This window comes from Puntigrus tetrazona, chromosome 21, assembly GCF_018831695.1.
Source record: "Puntigrus tetrazona isolate hp1 chromosome 21, ASM1883169v1, whole genome shotgun sequence".
Taxonomy (NCBI): Eukaryota; Metazoa; Chordata; class Actinopteri; order Cypriniformes; family Cyprinidae; genus Puntigrus; species Puntigrus tetrazona.
In genome coordinates, this window is record NC_056719.1 from 16,992,358 (window position 1) to 17,014,550 (window position 22,193).

Here is a 22,193-nt window from a genome sequence, read left to right on the forward strand (position 1 = left end):
ACTTTCCACGCCACACACCACTTTCCTTCTCCGCTCACGCTACTCACTGCGAGTGGGATTAGTTCAGCAGAAGACGGGCTGAACGAAAGCGCTTGACAGACCCCACATGAGCTGACGGGCTTTCTTTCCCAACTTCTGCTTTCATTGTGCGTATGTGGGATTTTTGACGTATTTTATGGTGAAACTAGAGCAAAATTGCAGCTTTTTTGATTTGTGTCTTTTTACAGTTAAGCCATACGTTTTAAAAACTCCCAAATGATCACACGCCAGTCATTTCATCACAGTTGCGTACATTTTCTTTATAGTCATATATTCTGTACAAAAACAAGTTTATTAATTTATTTAATAATAATAATAATAATAATAATTGTGCATTTGTCAGGTGAGCTCTGTAAAGCACCTAGCAGTGTACCAAACCATGCCTCACTTATTTATTTATTTTATTTCTGAAGGGTATTTCAGCCAGGCGTGTTTTCATTTCATTGTTGGTGTGAAGGAACGTTCACGTTTGCCAACTTTTTATGTTAAAAATAAAAAACAAGCCCAGCCACGGATGAGATTCAAGCAAACTATAAAGAGTAACGTAATGGATTCTTTCCATTAAAAGTAACACTTAGATTAGTTACTTTAGGGGAGTGTGCAATATTGCAGTAACAGTGATCCTGATGTGATTTAGTTAGTTGTATTTCAACCGTAGTTAGTTTTTAAAAGATGAGTATCTGTGGCTGTCTGTTTATATACACCAGTGACATTTAATAACGGTGCCGTATCTTCATGCTGTTGATGAATAATAAGCAGTGGTTTGCGTGAAGCTAAACATCGACGCTAACGATTTGTCTTTGGAGTCTGTAATAGATATAATGCATTTCTCCTGTTCAGGGTATCTGTGTACTTTATTCAGGTGTGGCTCACTAATGTGTGTGTTTGTCTTGTTTAGGATCTGAACACCATCTACACTCATCTGTTTCACATGGACGTGCTGTGTCACCTCAGAGAACACCAGCTCAGGTGAGACAGGCCCGCGTCTGATCAGTGACACGCTTCAGATGCTGCATCTTCAGAAAAAGACTTTCTGTGAACAAGATATTACACCTATATGGTCACACTGTCTTAAGTTCAGGGACCACTTCCCTCTGTTACCCAGCTATTGACAATAACTTTTGCTTCAGGAAAAACTCCTACTTTGCTGTTTATTAATAATAAAGTAGTTGTAAATTGACATGGGATCGGATTAAGAGATTAAAAATATGATCATGCAGAATAAGAGCATTTTTTCCCCACATAGAAATCTTTCAAAATATTGCAAATGTCACTTTTGGCCAATTTAATACATCCTTTATTAATGAAAGTATTCATTTCTTTGAAAAGAAAATCTTAACTCTTTAGCCGCCGGCGTTTTTGATGAATTACACCTAAATTTAAAAGCCTTCAGAATATTTTTTGCAATGCATTTATAAACGTATTTCCAAGCCTCGGCTTTTAAACAAACAAACAAACAAACAAACAAAAAACAAACATTTTATTCTATCTTTATGTGTTCATGTTTTCTCAGCACTTAAAGGCAGGTAGGTTTCATCAGTAATACATTTGAGAAAATTGAATTTTTTATCAAAGTACCATATAGATATCATATTCTTTCACCTGTAAATAATATGAATGATTGACATTGAATTCAATGAACAGAACTAACACACACACACACACACACACACACACATATATATATATACACACACTGTATACAAACTGATTTTGTGGTAATTTCTGTAATTTTGTGACTAATTTGAACTCAAGTGAAGTCACTTTTAATTTTATTTATATAACACTTTTAACAATACAGATTGTGTCAAAGCCCTTTTACAGAACTGAGATCTCTTTCGCTATAACCTTTTTTTTTTTTTAAGTACTGTGTTGTCATTCAGTCATAACTGGAACAAGTTAACAAGCACAGGCCGTTTACTGCACACCGACAGCCGTTCAGCTATCAACTACACACTCGTCAGATTACTCTGCAGCCAGACAATGTTTGAATGATTTAGCCTTCTCAAATCAAGAGAAAACACGATCTACGTACATGATCGATATTATGATCTACATTGTCTCCGATCCTCCTGTTTATGGTTTTTGGATCCCAGTAGATCCAGGAAAGTCTTTCTTTGCACCCAGAATATAGATTGCTGTAAAAACCCGTCTTTGACATTCGAAATTGGAGAGATGTTTTGGTGGTTAATGGGTAACGACCCCAAACAATCATGTACATTCACTTTGAACTGATCGCAGGTTTATTCAAAGCATTATGTCAGTTGGGTTGTTCTGGATGTAGAGCAGATCAAACACTCCCAGACATCATCATCATCATCATCATCATCATCATCATCATCATCACAGCTGCAGTCTTCCTCTCAAACCTCTCTCTGTGTTACAGGTCCATGTGCATGACGGCTAGGTACGAGCGCTACGAAGCTAACCATGTTCTCTTCTAGTAAGTACATCTCTGCATATTAGCAGTGTTGATGGCACATAATGATAGATTCATCTTTAGCTAAAACTGAGAGCATTCTTTAGGTCCTCACTCTGATCATTGGAGTTAATCACATTGTTCGTGCACGTGCACACGTAGTCTGTGATGCTAACGTGATGCTGATGTGCGGCCGAGGCTCATGCCGAGGGTTTAATGACCTGCGTGTTTGTGTTCCAGTGCTGACAGCATCTCCACGTGCTGGTTCGTCCTGCTCTCGGGCTCGGTGCTGGTCAAGGAGCACATGTATCTGGCACGATGCTGGTACGTACCCCGCTTCACTCTTACACACGCCTTTGAGCTCACACATGAAACGTGTCTGACTGCATGATGTCATGTGTCGGCCAATGATGAGTTTCACTTCCTCAACATGCCTTTACGTTTCTCTCGACTCATTCCAGCACGAGACTTCCTGAGAGTTTAGGAAGTTATGTTAAAGAGTACTTAACACAACGTAAAATTTGACTTTTGATTAATTATTTAATAAAAGCATTTTTTTATTAAAAGCGCATCTTGATTTTTCAGCCCAGAATTTTTTAATTCATCACTTTAATTCAAAATGCTTTTTTTGAACTTTCTTTCTTTACGTCATGTCACAATCGCGAAATACTTAGCTTAGCAAGTTACAAGACAGAATAAAACGCTTTACGATGCGTAAATTAATTATTTTGCTCCACAAATGATTTTGCTTTAATAAAATTACAATATTTATGTCTTAATTTCTTCACTCGAGAGAGTTAAACCCTTAAGCCTTTATTTTAGCAGGCAGCTGCAGGGAGATTTTTATAAACGCTTCTCTTTGCAAAATGCATGAAAGCGTAAAAAGCTGCAATTATCTGTCCACAGAAATATTGTAAATTATATGAATGGGAAAAACTATAACTGGCTCTATCTGCGTTTTCATGTAGCACATATTTTATTAAAATACTCACTTCTGTCAGAGAGAAGAGAGAGCGAGAAAGCGCCGCTGGTATCGGTCCTACACAAAACGAGTACTGAAACAGTTTCAGTTATTCACAATTGTTTTCACTTAATGGTATGCTTTATGGTTAAATCGTGAAAGGCGCTGAAGTGATTTGCGTTTGATTTGTTTTTCGCATGCATGAAGCCTCGTGGCTGGTGTGTTTGTGTTCATTGTGGGTGTGTTTTGTCCTAAAACATAAAGGGAAGCGCGTGTGTGTGTGTGTGTGCCCCGTGTGTTTGCTGACCTCTGCAGGGGTCAGGGGCAGCGAGGAACGCGGAACTCGTGTCGCTGGAGTTTTCCAGCTGTGTGTGTCATGAACGCATCCAGACAGGAAGAGGCCCTCACCCCTCACTTCTGTGAGCGGACCCCGCACGCACACACACACACAGACCACATCCCAGGTTTGCTCATCGATGAGCCGTTTCCCTTCAGGATTTCACGATTCTCAGAAATCAGTTGTTGCCGGACAGAAGAATCTGGAGTGGGAATGCTTGGGATGCTTTGAGCCGGTTTGACTGCATTGCTTGCGCTCTCTGGTTGAAGCCGTATGAACTAGCGACTCTCATCTGAGGACGCCGGGCTCTTGCGGCAGCACCCGATCCGTTCTTAAAGGGCCGGTGGAGGTGCGAGAGGGCCAGCATGTCGTCAGTCTCGCCTCGCTGTGAGTAACAGCGGCCTTTCGGGGGCTTCTGAACTCGAATGTGTGTGTTTGCTGCGTGATGAGGCCGTCCTCGCGTGTCGTGCCGCCGGTGCTTTGTGAGTTCAGTGTCGGAGCTCTGTGCTGTCACATGACTTTTGTCATGTTTTAACATCGTTAGTGTCAGCGGAAAGAAAGTTCAGCTCGGCTCTCACTTCTGCTGGGGTTCAGCATGCATCATCGCTCGTGTTGATGTCTTATTTTATGAAATGATAATCTAATAGAACATTATTTTTCACATTTGAAATGCAAACTTTTAATTGCTCCACATTTACTAAGGTGCTTTGTGTGTTCACTTCCTGCCTGGTGTCAAATGAATCCCTGCTGAAATATGTGTATATTACTTAGACTTTTACTTTCATGTCATTGCTCTTTTGTTGATTTCGATCGCTTTCATCGTCCTCAAAAGTCGCTAAACGTTAATCTACTTTTGTACAGTAAAATGTACTTCTCAAAGTAATAATTATTGAATATAATACTTTATTTGAAGAATATTACACAATTTGTCCATGTTGTCTGCAAAATGACTAAATGTAAATGTAAATGTTGTCATAAACCTATTTTTTAATAATCATTAACATAAAAATGTATAATTTTATTTTTCCAACCTCTTTTTTTTTAATAGAAATTAACATTTCATTAAGGGGAAGAGCAGAACATAGTATTTTGTAAAATTAATGTTTTTAGTAAATTAGCTTTTTGATTTCTTAAATTTAATGGTACAAATTGTCACATTATCTAGTTGTTTTTTTTGCAGCATGCATATTACTATCATATTGGCTGTTCATTGATACTTATAAAGCGCGTATTAATATCTTCTTCTGCATGAGCATATGTGACCCTGGACCAAAAAAACAGTTATTTTTCATTTATTTAGATTTGTACATCATTTGAATAATGCTGACCAAACAAGCTGCTTTCTGTTGATGTATTGATTTGTTAAGATCGGACAATATTTGGCTGAGATGAGACTATTGTCCAAATTATATGTCCAAATTAGGTTCTTCACAATGCAAATTGCTTATCAAAAATTAAGTTTTGATATATTCATGGTAAGAAATATGGTACAAAATATCTTCATGGAACAAGATCTTCGATAATTTTGACCCATACAGTGTATTTTATGTTATACACACTTTTCCTCATTATTATTTACATTATACACACTTCTGGAGCTCAAACGCACACACACACACACACACACACACACACACACACACACACACACACACACACACACACACACACACACACACTTGCATGGCAGTGAACGGCAGTACTAGTGAGGGCTGAACTAGTAAACAGCGTTAATGCGGGATCTGGAGGTTCAGGAGAGTTTTCACGGCGTGATGCTGGCTCTGAAGCTGGCTCTGAAGCTGCAGCACTTGTGCTCGTCCACCGAGGGGAGCTAATGATCTCTCAGCTCCTGACAGCTCTTCCCTTCGTCTGACAGCTGGGTTCAGTCTCACTGGAGTGTGAAGAGACGGCAAAGCAGACCCGACCTCCGACCCCCTCTGGCTCGGCTCACACAGTAAAGACGCTTCGGCTGTGATCCGAGGGTCCAGGCCTGCCAGAGCATTTTCAGTTTAAAAGTAGTGAGCTCCACTGCGTACAATATCGCCCGTATGTTGCCCGTAGTTCTGCTCAATCAATTCAGTAATTATGTGCTCTCTTTTTGTGAGCTCACACCCAAAGCGTGCACACAGAGCCGCATCTGAAACAGAATTAAGTTACGAGTGCAGCCTTACTGCGCTTAAAGAGCCCAACACATACAAAATTATGTCAAAAAGATGAGTATTCACACGAACACAGTCGATTTATACTAAACATGGTGGAAGGGCCCGCCCAAGCCTTTATGGGGCCCTAAGCAGAATTTCATATGGGGGCCCCTCAGTGCCGCCTATATGACTGGTTATTGTGAAAGCTTGTTTATTTACACAAAGCTAACACACCCACGACCCACGTTTTGTTTGCTGCGTTGCTTACATCATGCTATTGTCGTTCTGGTCCGTTTTTACTCTTCTTTTTTTTTTTTGTAAACTTGTGTGTTCAGGTGTAAATCTGCACTTAACATTCAAAGTCTTAACGTGTCAAATGGCATACTTAATGAAAAGCAGCCAAATAAACCAGCGGACAATGCATTTACGGAACATATATATCAATCAGAGTTGTAGTTTTATTCATAATAAATATTAAACAGCAGAGAGCATCTGCAAAACAACAACTCTTGATCTATATCTAGCTAATTGAGGCATAATGATGGAATATAACAGCACCCTAAAGGTAAGCTAAGGTAAATGATATTAAGCTCTTATCAGTTTATGAAACAGAGGCTTATTTTTATTACTAAATTATATCCCCAGGAAATTACTTTTACACAGAAGACAAGTACAATGTTATATTTTATTAAAATGCCTATTTGCTGATGTTTTGATGTTCAAAGATGAACTTCGCTAAAAGAAAGATACCCTAAAGCGTCTGTGGTCGCAAGTTCTGACGCTACCAATAGAGTTCAACGGAAATAATAACAAGAACGACCGTAGTTAGCTAACCACGGTTTTAATGAAACGCACCCCTGCCACAAAACCCCAATGTTGAATTTGTCACACCTCCACCACATTCAATTTAACCTTTTGCAATTTTTAGATTTGATGATTGCAAATAATTTTTTTTTTTTTAATACCGTAGATTTCCCCCACAAGAGTCATCTAAAAAGGAACCCCCCCCATTTTCCAAATCATAATTAATCACACTTTTTTTTTGCTATGACACAGTTGGTCTTTTCCTGTCTAAGTGGATGGTTCTTGGTCAGAATGAGCTGCAGTGCTTATAGCCTAAACTCTGACTGCTATTATACTCACAACCACGCGTTTCTCTCTGGACTGAACGAATGTGTTTAACGGGTCAGTTTTGCGTGATTCATCCAGAGAGGCTCACGCTCTGATTCCATCTCTCTGTTTTTTGTGTCACTGCAGTTTCGGGACGCAGCGAGGAGGAAGACGAGGCTGTGAATGCATCACTTTAGAGCCGTCTGAGATGATCGTGGTGAGCGGCACGTTACACACATCTCTGCCTGTACCAGCCCAGGACTGACTAAAACAGACGTCCAATCACAGCACGCTTTTCTAAAACACATGCCTGATCCGACAGCCTCCTTAAGTGCAAATAACATCTAGTTCACGGTCTGAAAACGCTACATTCAGTGTGTGTATATTCGTATAAAATAGACGTTTTGTAACAAGTGCTGAAGTTACCGTTTCAAACTTAAAAATGCAACTACAGCATGTTTTAAGTAACTTTTTCTTTATTAAGCCTCTATAGTTAAAGAAAATTCTTAAAGAAGAGTGCACCATGTTAAGATGCATGAACTACAAATACATATTGTACAAACTTATCTTAATGCGTATTACGTGCTGAAAAATAATGCTGGCATAACACCAGTATATTATTAATTATACATTTTGGGTAAAAAACAATAGAAGGCAGCTTTCTGCTGAACAGCAGCCTGTCACCATGACTCAAAAAGATGAAATATCAGGCATACATTAGTAGTTTTTTTATTTGATTAAGCAACTTTTCCATTTTTTTTTTATTTTTTTTTTTTTGTTGTAAATGTAAACATTGGCATGTTTGATTTCTACACTCACCTCACAGCAGTACAGGAGACATCTTCCAACTGAACCGCAGCTAGGTTTGTTCAAAAAAGTCACTAGTTTTGTCTGTATGGACCCGTTATGGAAGAAAAGCCGCCAAATGGTTCTGAAAGTTGCTAAGTGGCTGCCGGTGCAGGTAAAGTCTATGTTTGGGAAGCACTGCTATATGGTATGAGGCGACAAAGTCAGTCACAGGGAAGAGGGCTTTTGTGCGTAATAATATCAGCTCTTATCAGCCGTTCTCCAGCGTGTAGGAAATGAGCCATTATATGAGCTTTGTCTGACATGAGTTGATGGCCATGAACTCTGAAAATGAAAGCTCAGGGTCCTTCTTCTCTCTCATTGACTGAGGTGAAGCATGTGTCGGCTAAGCTCAGAATGTAGGTGAAGTTACATGTTTATCCGAGATCAGTATATATCCTATTAAGTTTCACACGACACAAAAAAGTGTTCACCCCTAATATTTCATTCGGCTCAGTACTAAATAAACTACAACAACAACATTTTGAAAGGGGATGTAAACTTTTGACCTAAACTGTAAAAGAAGTCCCTGGAAATCAATCTCAGGAGCCAAATATTGACCTTTTAAAGGTTTAGTTTACTCAAAACCCAAAAGGGCATTGATTACTCACACTTGTGTCGTTCCAAACCTGTAAGACCTCAGTTAATCTTCAGAACACAATTTTTTTTATGAAATCCAAGATCTTTCTCCGAAAGCTTTTACCTTGTAATTTCATGAATGTTGTAGGAGACTGACCCAGAAGAGAATAAATCCTTGAATAACATCTTTCTTTACACACAAAAAGTACTCTTATAGCTTATTTCCTCAGAAATATCCTAATTCATGTTCCGAAGATGAACGTAGTTCTTACGGATCTGGAATGACATAAAGCTGAGTAACGGATGACAGAATTTTCATTTTTGGGTGTACTGTCCCTTTAATAATTAATTTCTGACCCTGAAAGCATGTCTCATTTTCCTGCTGCAGCTCAGTTTCTATGTTGTGTTTGTAAAGTCAGATATATTGATGTACTGCCATTGTGCACATGCAGTGCTTAACAAAATGCTGCATTCGTTCAGTACACGTACATGTTGAACTGAGCGACATTTACCGAGCAATTTCTAAGAATATGTCTAACATTACACCCGTTTGTTTTGGGCGACTCGTTTGATTGGACGATGTAACACATCATATATATGTTTTCAGCCCATTTACCCGTCTCTCTCACAAACACTCATCCAGAGCCGGACACTGAGATGTGTCTTTTGTCATCTGTCCCCTTGATGCTTAAAGCTGTGTGTCACATTAATGGTGTGATGGATGACCGTTCTGCTCTGACATGACAACCTGTCTCTGTCTTTTTACTCCATGCACCTCCTTCGCAGGCAGCATCTGTTTGAGGGAGCATTCACACCCATAAGTGACCGATCTGACAGATTACGCTCCTCACACGAAGCGTACAAGACTAATGGCACAATAATTTAACACGTATAAACACCCTCAGCGCACACGTATCGACTGGAATTGTCCATTTTTATTAATGCCTTTCAGTGGAAACATCAGTTCATTTTGACTCATCCACCATCTAGCATGGATTTTCTTGCGATGCATTCTGGGATCGCATTTTTCCATTTATTAATTTAAAAGATGCTTTTATCCCGAGTGACTTACAAATGAGGAACAGCGCGACTGGATTTCTACACAGAGCAAGCATGCGATGGTGTAGAGTGTGTCTTAAATGAGTTACGTGTGGAGACAGCTTAACATCACGTCACCCGCACCCATGAGGCCCTGAAGTGCTGTGCAGGTACACTAGGGTTTAAACAGAGCTGAGACGCACTTTAATTGACCGTTCGCAAAGACCCGCCCTCCTTAGTTACTGTTACCGTGGCCGACAAACTATGCCCTCACGTACTACAAACGCGTGTTCTCACGCAGTGAAAAATACATCGCAGAGCAAAGAGAAAACTGACCACACACCAATAGAGAACCTGACAAATCAGGTCACTTCTGAAGATAAAACAAGTACTTTAAATGAATCCCTTAGCTTATTAACGTTACTGTGGCAGCCAGGAACAGCTACCTGACTCTTCTCACATTTTTGTATCTTATATTGAAAAAGTTTTTACCCAAGATGTCGGGCAAGATGGCAGATAGCAGCGGCGGCACATAATATACGCGTTCTGATTGGTCAGATCAGATCGTCGGCCAATCAATTGCGAGCGCTCAATTGCAGATGATGAATCTTTGCTGTCGTTATGTCACATGCATGGCAGATGTATTTTTTTTTTCTCCATAAAACTCGAAATTGTCACTACGGCAACCACACCAGAATTTTACTGTAGAAAAATACAGTAGCAACATCGTAAGTTATGAAAAAGGCATATAATATCCTTTTTACTTTTATAATATTGACAGGCACAAAACAAATTAAAACAATGTTATTTCAGTGAAAATCAGGCTTTAACAGGTTTAGTTTTTACCATAGCATTTTTTTTTTATAATTCTTTATAGTTTATAGATTATGACTTATTACAGGCCTTAAAAAGGTTTCAAATCAGAGTAGAAGGTTTAAAAATTATTTTAAAAATGATGTAAAAAAAATTATTTTTGTCCTGTTTTCCAAATGATACAGCGTTCTTTCTTTTAGGTTAATCATATATTAATGAAAAAAAAGTATATAGCAATAACTTTGCCATAGTATCCTAGTATTTTTTTATACTAGTTATCCTAGTATAAAAGTTTATTCATCAGGTAGTTTCAAGAAAAAATCATTTTCACGTGTTTTTTTTTTTTTTTGTTTGTTTGTTTATCTTTTTGCCAAATAACCCTGTATGTGTCCTATCACCAACCCTCAGGAAAAAGTTCAGGCTCAGGATTTGTTTTATGCTTTAACCTTTATTTCAATCAGTTTCAGTCGGTTTTTGCTTTTTAAGTTACATTTAAAGGTAAAGTAAAAAATAAGTTACATTTTATAGTGATTTAAAAAGTCTTTAAAGATTTGCAAAATGCAAATACTTTAATGATAAAAATACCTTTTTGTATTTACTCTATCAGAAGATAAATATTTCCATATTAGTAGTGGACACATACTAGTGAAGGAAGTTGTATTTTCACACTTTAAAATGTTGCAAATACAAATTATTGCATGCTCCCAAGACATTTGCATATAGAGATCGTATTAGAGATACGAAAAGATAACATTATAAAAAATAATGCATTAAAAACTACAGAAATTCTCAAAACAACCCTTAAAACAAAAAAGAGCAAGATGCAGGTGACTCGCACCCAGCATCCTCAGCCGCTGCGCAGACTTCGTACAGACTCGCTGGGAACATGTTCTTCAGACACAACACCAGCATGTGAAGTTTGAACGCTGGCTATATTTACAGTTTCAAACACATCACGCTATACAAAGGGCTCGCTAGAGGCGTGTTGCTTCAGTTCACAGAGGATATTTGTGTATGTAAGGCTTCCTGCAGGAAGCTGTGGCCTGACTTCAGCTCTACCGCTTGACGCGAACCGACTCTCCGTAACGACAGACCCGCTTTCGTTCGTCCCGTATAGCATGTGAACGGCGTCCACATGAGTTTCCTGCGCCTACACAGGCTCTCGGTGATCTGGAAGAACTGGATGTTCAACCAGGATGCTGACGTCTCTGAATCTGGCTCCTTGCAGGTGGAGAACGGCAGCGAGGGCGACGACGCGGCTCTGCAGGGAAACTCACGCCGCCGCGTCCAGAGCGGAGAGCGGCAGCCGGTCGGAGACGCCACGGTAAGACCCCGCCACCTTTCACTTCATTGACCGCGAGAGAAGTTGAACGACCCTCGGCCGCCGGAAATGTTGCGATTTATAAAAAGCTTCTGGTGTCCGTCTATCAGGAGGGGAGTTTGTTCTCCTGATAGCATCGGTAGTCGTCAGTTAGACTTCTTAGTAATCTGTTAGACACACTCCTCAGCGGCGCGACACGTTATCTGCTGCTAGTAGTTTGTTAGCGGAGGCCGTTTAGTTTCCTGTGCAGACAGCGAGAAACCGTCATCTTAAAATTGTCTTATGGCAGGTAAGCGCTCAGACTCTTGCTACGTTCAAATTCGCCTGCTTATACTGTGCCTTATAAGTATGTACTACTGAGTATGTAGCAGAATAGTAGGCAAGCTTCGGGTCGTGCCGCTTTATCGTTAACATCTTTAACGGGCGCGCTGTTGCTTCGTTAAATGCACTGTTTAAACTGCACTGTCACAGTTAACAAAAAATCCACATTTAGTTTGTTGAGCGAGTCCGTCAGCACAAGTCATTCGTTTCAACTTCATATGTTTGCATAATGATGCATTTAATAGGTAATAAACCTAAAAATTAACAGCGTTGCTGCAGATGAAATATAACACACATTGCATTTAAATATTATTAATCAGGTCAGACATTGATTATTTATCACTCAAACCCTTTTCTCTTGCTGGCCATGCGTATCTGCCATGTTTGTAGTTTGTAAACACTTTTTATGCACGTTTGTAGTTCTAAACGAAACCTCATGTGCAGCAATGTATTGTGGGCAATATTAGAGTGTGCCTCGATCTGCACATTGAATCTTAATCTCAAGTAGTAGATTTTCAGCATACTGTGATTTGAGACATACCTCACATAGCGGGCTTTTGAGAAACGTTTGTTTGTTCATCTCTCAGTCATCATTGTATTGCATTGCACATATTTTGATCAACAAACTAAGCAGCTAAATATCATCTTACCAAGCCATTATTGGAGATACAGAGTGATGACTGGTATTAATATCGCTGTATGTAAACATAAACATCTCATTGATTTATATCAACATCTGAGCCACTAAATAAAAATTCTGGTGTTTTTTCCTCCATATTCTGTATCATTCTGTATTCTATACAAACCATGAAATATATATATATATATATATATATATATATATATATATATATATATATATATATATATATATATATATATATATATATATATATATCATGGCTTTATGCTTGTGTATATATATATATATATATAATATATTAATTTATTTATATATTAATATTAATGTAGAAAATAATACGTGTGTACTTGTTAATATTTTTTTTCATGTATAAATGTGTGTTTTGCTGTTGTTTTTCACAATTATCATAAATCTCTATTCATAAACGTCAGTTAGTTACGCCAGATGACCTCAGCACATGTTAATGAGAGTCTGTTGATGTCCCCTTTAGGATTACATACATCAGTATAACATTAGAAATGAATAGCATTTTAATAAAAAACGTCATCGCAGAACAGTCATACTGTTTTTAATGTATCATCGGGTAAATAAACCGATCGGTTTATCAAAGGCTCAGCTGTTATGTGAAGTGATAGCAGTGAGAAGGAAACATGGGAACGAAAACGAGAGCAGAATGCAGGTTTGTGGTGTTGCGTTTCCTGTCAGTCTGCAAGACGTCTGGGCCATCGATTGACAGTCAAGCCTCGATGATTCACCAGACTTCTGCAATCAGAAGCTCACGCTGTGTTCCTCCAGCAGCTCTTACTCCACTCTCGTGAAGAGCTCAAGGTGTTTCCTGAAGATCAAAAGTCTGCAGAGACTACTGTAAGACTTCCTGAGAGTGCAAACAGCAGTTGCACGCTCATTACAGTGCATTTGCATCGTAAGACTTAATACATGGGTCTGATCTTTTTATTTTCATTTCATTTTTTACGTTCATTTAAAACTCAACCGATATGTGCTTTAATCTGAATGACTGTTGCTAATCGCTTTCACTGGCGACGCTTACTTTAAAGAAATAGTTCTTTTCTTTGTAGCTTGCGTGTTATCAGTGCGTCCGAAGCACGTATTAAATCACTGATTTGATTAGTGTTTTTAAGTGCGGCTCAGAAGAGCATGCATCATTACAGCAGCCCACCCTTTACTGCATTGGTCCTGGCTTTTGTTCACACTTGGATAAATAAAAATGACGCCATGAACTTCTCGACTGATCTCAGACGTTTGATTGGCAGTGGACAGGTTTAGATGTAGGTCCGACGTCAGATATCGGCGTTTCTGAAGTTAAACCACAACCAAAAGCATTGTATCTCTGTGCGCGATGATATCCAAACTGCTGTTTGGTGTCTTTCCTGTAGCGGTGATAGTGCAGTGCGTCATGGCTGAATCATTTCGATATGACTGATGCTTGCGCTCATCGTCGCTAGGGGTTCTGGGGAATTTTGTACAGGTCATTGTTTCGCTCTCTACCTGAGGGCCGCTGGAACCGTTTCGCTGTGACCTTCTGTCCACCGGCGGTTATGGTGTCATCATGACTTTACTGTGTCTCTAAGGAGCCGTTCACACGAAACGCATTGCTTTTGAGACATGAAGCACTACCAGAGACCATATCATTGCCCGCTTGCTATTGAACGCGTGTTTGGATGACGTTATCCACAACGAACCATAATTCAGAGAGCGTTTTGAAACGACTTACACTGCTGTTCAAATGCTTTGGGTTTGTTAAAGAAGTTTATTCTGCTTATTAGGACTGAATTTATTTGATTAAAAAATACATATTAGTGCAATTTAAAATAATGAGTTTCTATTTAAATATATATTTTATTGTAATTTATTCATGTGATGCAAAGCTGAATCAGTGTCACATGATTCTTCAGAAACCATGGATGATTTATTATAAGTGTTGGAAATAGCCATTAAATAGTTATTAAATAATATTATGATTTTGGAACCCCGTTTCTTTGATGAATAAAATACAATCTACAATTAAAAAGATTATTACTTTTATTCAGCAAGGATATGTACTTATACTGTAAGACGTATATTGTTAGAAACTGTTTTTAATAAATTATTTTCTTTTTAATTTTATCCTAAAAAGAATGTTAGGCTGCGTATAAATTAGCATTTTGGAATGATTTAGAAGGATTGCGTGGCTCTTTAGACGGCAGCACGATGATAAAAAGGTCAGCTTTGCATGACGGGAATAAATTATATTAAATTAAAAGTATAATAATTTATAAAAGCATTATGTACCACTATGTTAAATTACTATAATGTTTCACAACATAATTTTTTTTTCTGTACTGAGATCAAGTAAATGCAACCTTGATGATTGTAAAAGACTTTAAAAGCATTAATTGCGGCAAGCTTCTCACACATGAAACACTTTATCAGCGCTTTGAACCAGTTTCTGCTCACAACTACAAGGCATGACGGCATTTTCCACTCAAATATTTTAGCGTTCCAGTTTTATGGGATCTCAATGCAATTATAAAGCGCTCGTCGATGCATCAGTGTGTATTTTGAGCTCTGTGCAGATCAGATTCCACAAACGCTCCGATCTGCCAGTGCTTCAGTGTCTCTGTATCAGCGGGGCTTTCCTTCAGTCAGCGTCTTGTTTCCTGCGGCTGTGCTTGAGAATCAGCGTCGTAGTTTGGAGAGCGGCTGGAAGCATGCGAGAGAGCATCTCTGCAGCCGCTGTTTGTGCTGGAGGTCTAAATTTAGAGGATGACATCATCCAGCCCGGGCCTCGTGGGCCGCTTCATGTTTTCATCCACTAACAGCGGAGGAGGTCCGATGGACGGTTTTCACTCTGCCATGTGCGTGTGTGCTTCAGACACGAGCTCACTCTGCAGGAAGTGTGTGTGTGTGTGTGTGTGTGTGTGAAGAATAGCAGGAAGTCAAGTGTGAACCCTGCAGAAGGTAACTCCCTAGTCCTGGACATTAAGGAGATCCTGCAAAAATGGCTTTCCCTGGAACACAAAAGGAGAAACTTATTATTATCCGTAGTCCCTACAGTTTGTCTTTTTGAGAGGAAAACACTTTTTTTATTTAGTTATGCATATATTATTTTATGTGTGCATGATCTGGACTACTCTCATGAATAACAAGGATGTAAAAAAAAAAAAAAAAAAAAAGCCTAACCAGTAGTTCATTCTCTTTGCAGGCACTATGATGTTATAATAAAAATAAAAAAAGGATTATTATTATTGTTACTATTATTAGTTTTAGTAGTATAAGTAGTATTATCATCAATAAAAATACATTATTATTATTATTATTATTATTATTATTATTATTATTAGTTGTAGTAGTATAAGTAGTAGCATCATCAGTAAAAATAACATTATTATTATTATTATTATTATTATTAGTTGTAGTAGTATAAGTAGTAGTATCATCAATAAAAATAACATTATTATTATTATTATTATTATTATTATTATCATTATTACTAGTTGTAGTAGTATAACTAGTAGTATCATCAATAAAAATAACATTATTATTTTATTATTATTATTAATAATGATAATATAATAATTATTTTAGTTATTAATTAAAAACATATCATCATTTATTCTTAATTATTAAACGGGAAGGAATAGTGCGCACGCATGCAAAAATAACACTCTGGCTGGCCTTATAATTCTGTTATGATGAAATCTTAAAGAAAGCCGTGCAGCTGGCTGATAAGAGCTGTGTAATCTGGGTCTGTGTTTAAACCGGTTTTGAGGACAGGACACTTGGCACTGCTCGAGGATCTTTCCACAGCGCTATAGAGCAGGCTCCTCGAGGTCAGAGATCAAGGGCCACGTTTAAACCACATAATATGCAGAGGGCCACAGATTACAGTTTATAGGCAATATTTGCAGTTTTACTCACTCATCTGTCCTCGCCCTATTTAAAATAAGAAAAGGAAAAAAATATCTAGAACAAAAAAAGCGGATTAAAAGTTTGTTTTGCTATAGGCTGTAAATGCAGCAATTGAACCGAGTATCAAACAAACGCAGAATGTTCAATTTCAACAAATTTTACGTTTATTTAGAGCAAAGTATTTTTTGGCATGTGGCTTTTTTTTTTAAATGCACACTATAATCGCCTCAAACTCAGAGCACTTGCAGGGATCAAGCAGCATTTGTGCATGTATATTTAACTAAAGTCACCCTTTCTGATATTTGAGCTACTTTTGAGCACAAATTATATAAATGAATCTTCAGCATGACACCGGCCGCTTGTTAAATACCCCGGATATAGAGAGTGTTTTGTGTTAAAGAGTGATTAAAGACCGTAAAGGTTCTAATCTAAAGCTTTTGGTTCGTTTTATACAAATGAATGCTCATCTACAATATTCCAAGTTAATTTCATGAATTTACGCCATAATTAGAATATTAAGAAGAAATTCGTATGCAATTTTGGTTCTCCAGCGCTCAAAAGTGAAGCAGACTGCAGAAGCTTTTAATGAACGGTAAAAACATTTTGATTAGATAACTTCAGATGCTTGTTTTTATTTTGATTAGCATGAAGAAGCTGATGACTGTGAAGTCTTGTCCGGGTGGTCTGAGTCCCACCGGCTTGTCGCCGTCGCTCTGGTGAAAGCCTCAGAGACACGGAGAGCCGCAAGCCTACAGACGCTTCCCTCGGCGCGCTCTCATTAGTTACAGCGCAGACGCATTCATCAGCCGCGAGACGCCGCTGTCCTCCGGCACCGATGCGCTGTGTGTCTTAATGCTCCGCTCGTGCGACTCGGAGCTTCTGAAGCAGCCGCCATGACGCTCAACTCTTACACACTCTCAGACAGGAAGCACATCCTGTGCGTCGTCTGTTTACGCTCTACAGGCTCACCGCAGGGCTGCTCGTGTGCTCAGCAGACATGGCCGTCGTCTTCATCTCGTCCCAATGCTGTATGAGCTTCTTCTGTTTCGCAGAAAAGAAGATATTTTGGAGAATGTGGGGAAAAACATTATGGAAGTCAATGGGTACCGTCAGCTGTCTGGTTCAGAATATACTTTTAAGCTTGTCACGTGAATTACTTTTCATTTCTGAAGTATCGGAGTTCATCCTATAAAGCCCTTTTTGTCTATGTACAGAAAAACTACACATATAAAGGACTGTTGTTACTGTTAAAATAAAATTAGTCAGATGTGAAATAGAATTTTGGTCATACCGCCGAATCCTACAAATTATAAAGGCTTCATAACACGCGTTGCAGAGATTATTTTTTAAAGTAGTATATAAAATATTAAAGCTACAGTGTGTGTTTTTTTTTCTCCTCACTGCCATTGGTCAGACAGATAGTCCCGCCTCAAGCCCACCTCATTGGTTCAGTCAGTATTCTTGTTCTGGGCTGGTCGAGGTGTTTTGATTCCTTTTTTTATTTAATTTCTTATTTTGGAAGTTAATCACACAAATTTTATTACGCGTTACATAAACCTCTGTACAACACATATAGTTTTAAAAGCTGTACCAAGTTGACCTATTTAACATTTTCTGGGTGTTTTTCTATATATATATATATATATATATATATATATATATATATATATATATATATATATATATATAATCAAACCACATTAATGACTATTAGTTGACTGCAAGAGCAGAAAGAAAGAGCAGAGCAGAAAAAAAGTTTATATACATACTTTTCACATACTGGGAACCTTTAAACCACCTGAATATTAAATTATTATTATTATTATACGTAGTAATTTTATTTCTGTGTGTGTGTGTGAGATTTAAAAAACGTACATAAAATGAATAAATATAATAAATACGCTCTTTATGCTTAATCTGGAAAAATATTTGCATCTGTTGCAGCTGAAACAAAATATTATTGAGTAGACGTGGAGAGAAAAAAAATGGTGTGTTGCCCTGATGCTGTTTGCAAACAGAGTGAACTGCACCACCACTGCAATGCATGCCATCTCTGTACACTTGCTGTTCCCTTTTAAAAACAGGTGCATGTTAAGGGTTCATAGCAAATCAAGCAACAGGAAGCAGTGATGAAATCCTGCAGAAAAGCTGTCTTAGGATTCCTCTCAAGTCTTCCCTGTGTGTGCTGCGTCTCTGTATCTGTGACTGAAGTGAACCGAGGGATGAGAAGCCGCTCGGAGGCAGCGCCTCGCTCAGTCCTCGGGAAGCTCCATGTGCTGCGCTCCCATTGGCTGCCTCCGAAAGAGATGATGTCATGCTCGAGCTTCTGAGGGCGAGCAGGCATGGGATTCAGACGCACTTCCCATTACATCTTCAGAGAAGCAACGAGAGCTCGAGCGCTCACGCAGCTGCATGCCGAAATGACATGCAGCGTTTTTTAATGCGTTCCCAGCCTGACCTGATTAAATAGGCTCTCTTTTCCTCTCGCCACCGCGGACGTGCGCCTTTGTCGCGCTCACAAAAGAGCGCCACAGATCACGGTGCGCGTGCAGAACGAATGCGTTTGCATAACGAGCAGCCCAGTGATTTACGCTCCCCATCATTGTCATTTATGAACTGTGCTTGTGCACCACGGAGTTTGCAGAAGACGCCGGCTGTCGTCTGATCAATAAAGATGCTCGCGTTTCCTCCGCTCTCTTCTCCTCCGTGCAGCCAATCGCTCTAATGCAGTCCCCCCGTCCCACCCCACCCCTCCCAGCACAGGTGATGTCATGCTTTTCTGCCGGGCTTCTCTCCGTGCCTCTCACTCCTAGACGCTCCGTCTTCAGTGGCAGAGCGTCCAATCGATGGACGTGTCTCGAGGGAGAGTCTCCGGCCAGGGATGCGTGCTCGGAGGCTGGGTGAAGCAGCGGGACGAGCCCCAGATTCTGCCGTTCTCCCCAGAAAGCGTCTGCATTGGGCTCGCTCTCCAGCGCAGCGCCGGACCAGAAGGGAGTTTTCCGGACTCCTGTGAAGAGGAAGTTTGTGGAGCGCTGATGGGTCCGTAACATTTGACCGTCTCTGGTGATCCCTGATGATACGGATACTGCGTGACTCGTTCCTTCTTTGACATCGCGGCCAGGTCGGCTGTTTGTTCGTTTTGGATTCTCAGAGAAACTCGCTCTTGCTTTTCTCGTTCTCTGGAAAGTTTCCCTCTCTTATTGAGAAATGGCTTTCCTCGTCCGTTGCTATGCCAACTGCTTGCAGCCGTGGTCCTCCAAAGTAAGTGATGTCATAATTGTGGTGTGTGTTAACTGCGTGTGTGCATGCTGCCAGAGAGGACAAAAGCCGTCTTAAAGAGGTTTTTCTGATTCTCATGAATCGTTGAAGGCTTGAATGCGTCCCATTTTGCGGAATATTCTGCATGCGTGCACAGCTTCCCTGGTTCTGAGCATCGGTCGGGTGTTATTACTGTACATGAACGTGTGTGTCTGTAAGCGTGTCACTTCTGAGTGTTTCCCAAGCACTCCCCATCATCCATTGTTCAGTCAAACTGATAGTCCCGCCCCAAACTTGTGTGATTGGGCCGCTCAAATAAACGGAGAAATATACTGAAAGCATAGCAAGCCTTTCATTAATCAGAAAGTCAAGCTGCTAAAGACTAGAATTTTGAACTATTCGAACGTCAAGCAAAGCACATGTTCAATAAGAGAAAGAGATTTTACAGATTTTGACTGGATCGTGATAGGTGGGCGTGTCACACGGAGTTGATTATGAATGCTTATGAAGAATAAAACGGGTATGTTTGTGCTCTTGATGGATTAATAGAGGAACCAGAGAGAGGTGCGGTGGGTTTCCCCTCTTCACGAAAGTCAGTTTCATCATGTAGTTAAGTCCAGAGTTTACCAACACGTGTCTGATCTGCGGTCGCTGGACACGAGCTGTCTGTTCAGTGGCGATTCATGACAGAAAGCCGCTCTAGTCCTGATGTACAGTACAGAGCAAGACATTGTGCTGGACGTGAATGGAGTGTGACAGCCGCGTCTGCCTGGTGTTTGTCTTCGTTACGAAGCTTCAGGCATCCGTACACATTCACACTTCACTCATTCTGATACTATAAACAGTGAGACTGTTGTATGCGCTTTGCGTAGACTAGTTCTAAAAAGAAAAGTCACTCGTAATACGCTTGCCCTTCTCCTGTCAGACCCTATCGACCTGCTTTCTTCTGTCGTGCACAGATGGAGTTTTGCAGAATATGAGCGCATTATAGTTTACTTTCATTGTGGAGCAAAACACAATATTAAAATCCTGTATTGTGATCCAATCCTACATAAAATATTGAAATAACCATGTAAAAATACAGAACTGACACATTAGTGGCCATTCGCAATGAGCATGCATTTTTCTTTGGTATCCTAATCATTAAAAAAATCTGGTCGCACTTTTGTTTGTGAACCAATTTTCACTTTTAACTAACTGATTATCTGACTTATGCGTGTAACCAATCTAATATGACTTTTGCTGAGAAAACCCCTAATTTGCTGCTTATTAATAGCTAGTGTTAGTTCATCTATGGGATCAAATTAATAGGATCATCTTTGGGATCAATATGTGCATTGTAAGTACTAATAAACAGACAGTATGCTAGTAATATGCATGCTAATAAGCAAACTAGCAAGTGAGAGTTGGTCCCTAAAGTAAAATGCACAAAACATTGCCACAAAATCTAAAATCCTGGAGGGACTGTAATATAATGAAAGTCTTTGAAGACTTACATTATCAATCTGACTAACATCTGTAACACAGAGGATGTTATTTTCTAGGGCCTGAGATATGATAAGTACACTGTTCGTGTCTCTATTCCTTCGAGTTCATCAGTCATAGTTTGAATTATTTATTTCTTTTCCCCCCTGTTTGATTTCGTTTGAATGCTGTCATCAAACATGCATTTTTTTTCCCCTCTCCATTCGGGATTTACAGTTGATGTTCAGCAGACTCATAGCGTTGCAGTGACTCGTGGCCTGCTGTGATATGTCCGAGCTGGAAGATCTCCATCATTCATAATTCAGTAGCCGATAATTGGCCTTCAGCTTTGTGTCTCGGCTGCACTCTCCGGCTCCATTAGTGTCCCGGGGTCTGGCCATCTTTGAACTTGGCAGCCAACTGCCTGGCAGTGTTATTAAAGGCCTTCTGAAAGCTATTTTCCCTTCTATACCGTCCATGGACGAGTGTCAGTGTTTTAGCTCTCGGATGTCAGGTACCGTCACGTCCTGTCCGAGGCTTGTTTCTCAAGAAGACTAATAAGAGCCGGCGATTGTTAATTGGTGTCCATGAAAACCTTTAAAATCCATGCAATCTTCTTCTTCTTATTCTTCATGCAGATGGCTATAAAACCTGCGGTATTCTGTGTGGACAAAAGACTCGCTAGATCTTTGTTGCGGGTTTGCACTCATCAGACAAAATTATCTAGTTACATTTCTATCCGATTGAAAGAGGCTGTACGGACATTGACTAATCGGTTATAAATGAATTATTGTAGAAGTGTTGAATACCACCACTTCCACAGCTAGCACACATGTGCTGCGTGTCACGTCTGCTTGTTTTTTTAAGAGTCTTGCGTCATGAGCGTTGCATTTTCAAGACACTGTCTTGTCTTACGGCCACAGATCCACAACGCCAGGATGTGGATTTTATTCGTATTTATATTTTAGTCTGTCAAGCAAAGTTACTTTACTCA

The 22,193-nt window shown here is 39.5% G+C and overlaps 1 protein-coding gene across 13 annotated transcripts in view; it reads left to right on the forward strand.

The window, feature by feature from the left end:
* The window catches only part of LOC122326357 (rap guanine nucleotide exchange factor 6-like), a 66,916-nt gene that overhangs the window by 7,285 nt on the left and 37,438 nt on the right, over window positions 1-22,193 (forward strand). For 11 of the 13 annotated variants that reach the window (XM_043221187.1, XM_043221189.1, XM_043221178.1 and 8 more), the window contains exons 2-6: window positions 938-1,008; window positions 2,426-2,482; window positions 2,699-2,782; window positions 7,155-7,224; window positions 11,512-11,607. In XM_043221187.1, coding sequence (XP_043077122.1) covers window positions 938-1,008; window positions 2,426-2,482; window positions 2,699-2,782; window positions 7,155-7,224; window positions 11,512-11,607 — 378 coding nt within the window. Of the gene's footprint in view, window positions 1-937; window positions 1,009-2,425; window positions 2,483-2,698; window positions 2,783-7,154; window positions 7,225-11,511; window positions 11,608-19,531; window positions 19,739-22,193 lie in introns of those variants that run through there. The other 2 variants (XM_043221190.1, XM_043221191.1) reach the window with 1 other exon arrangement.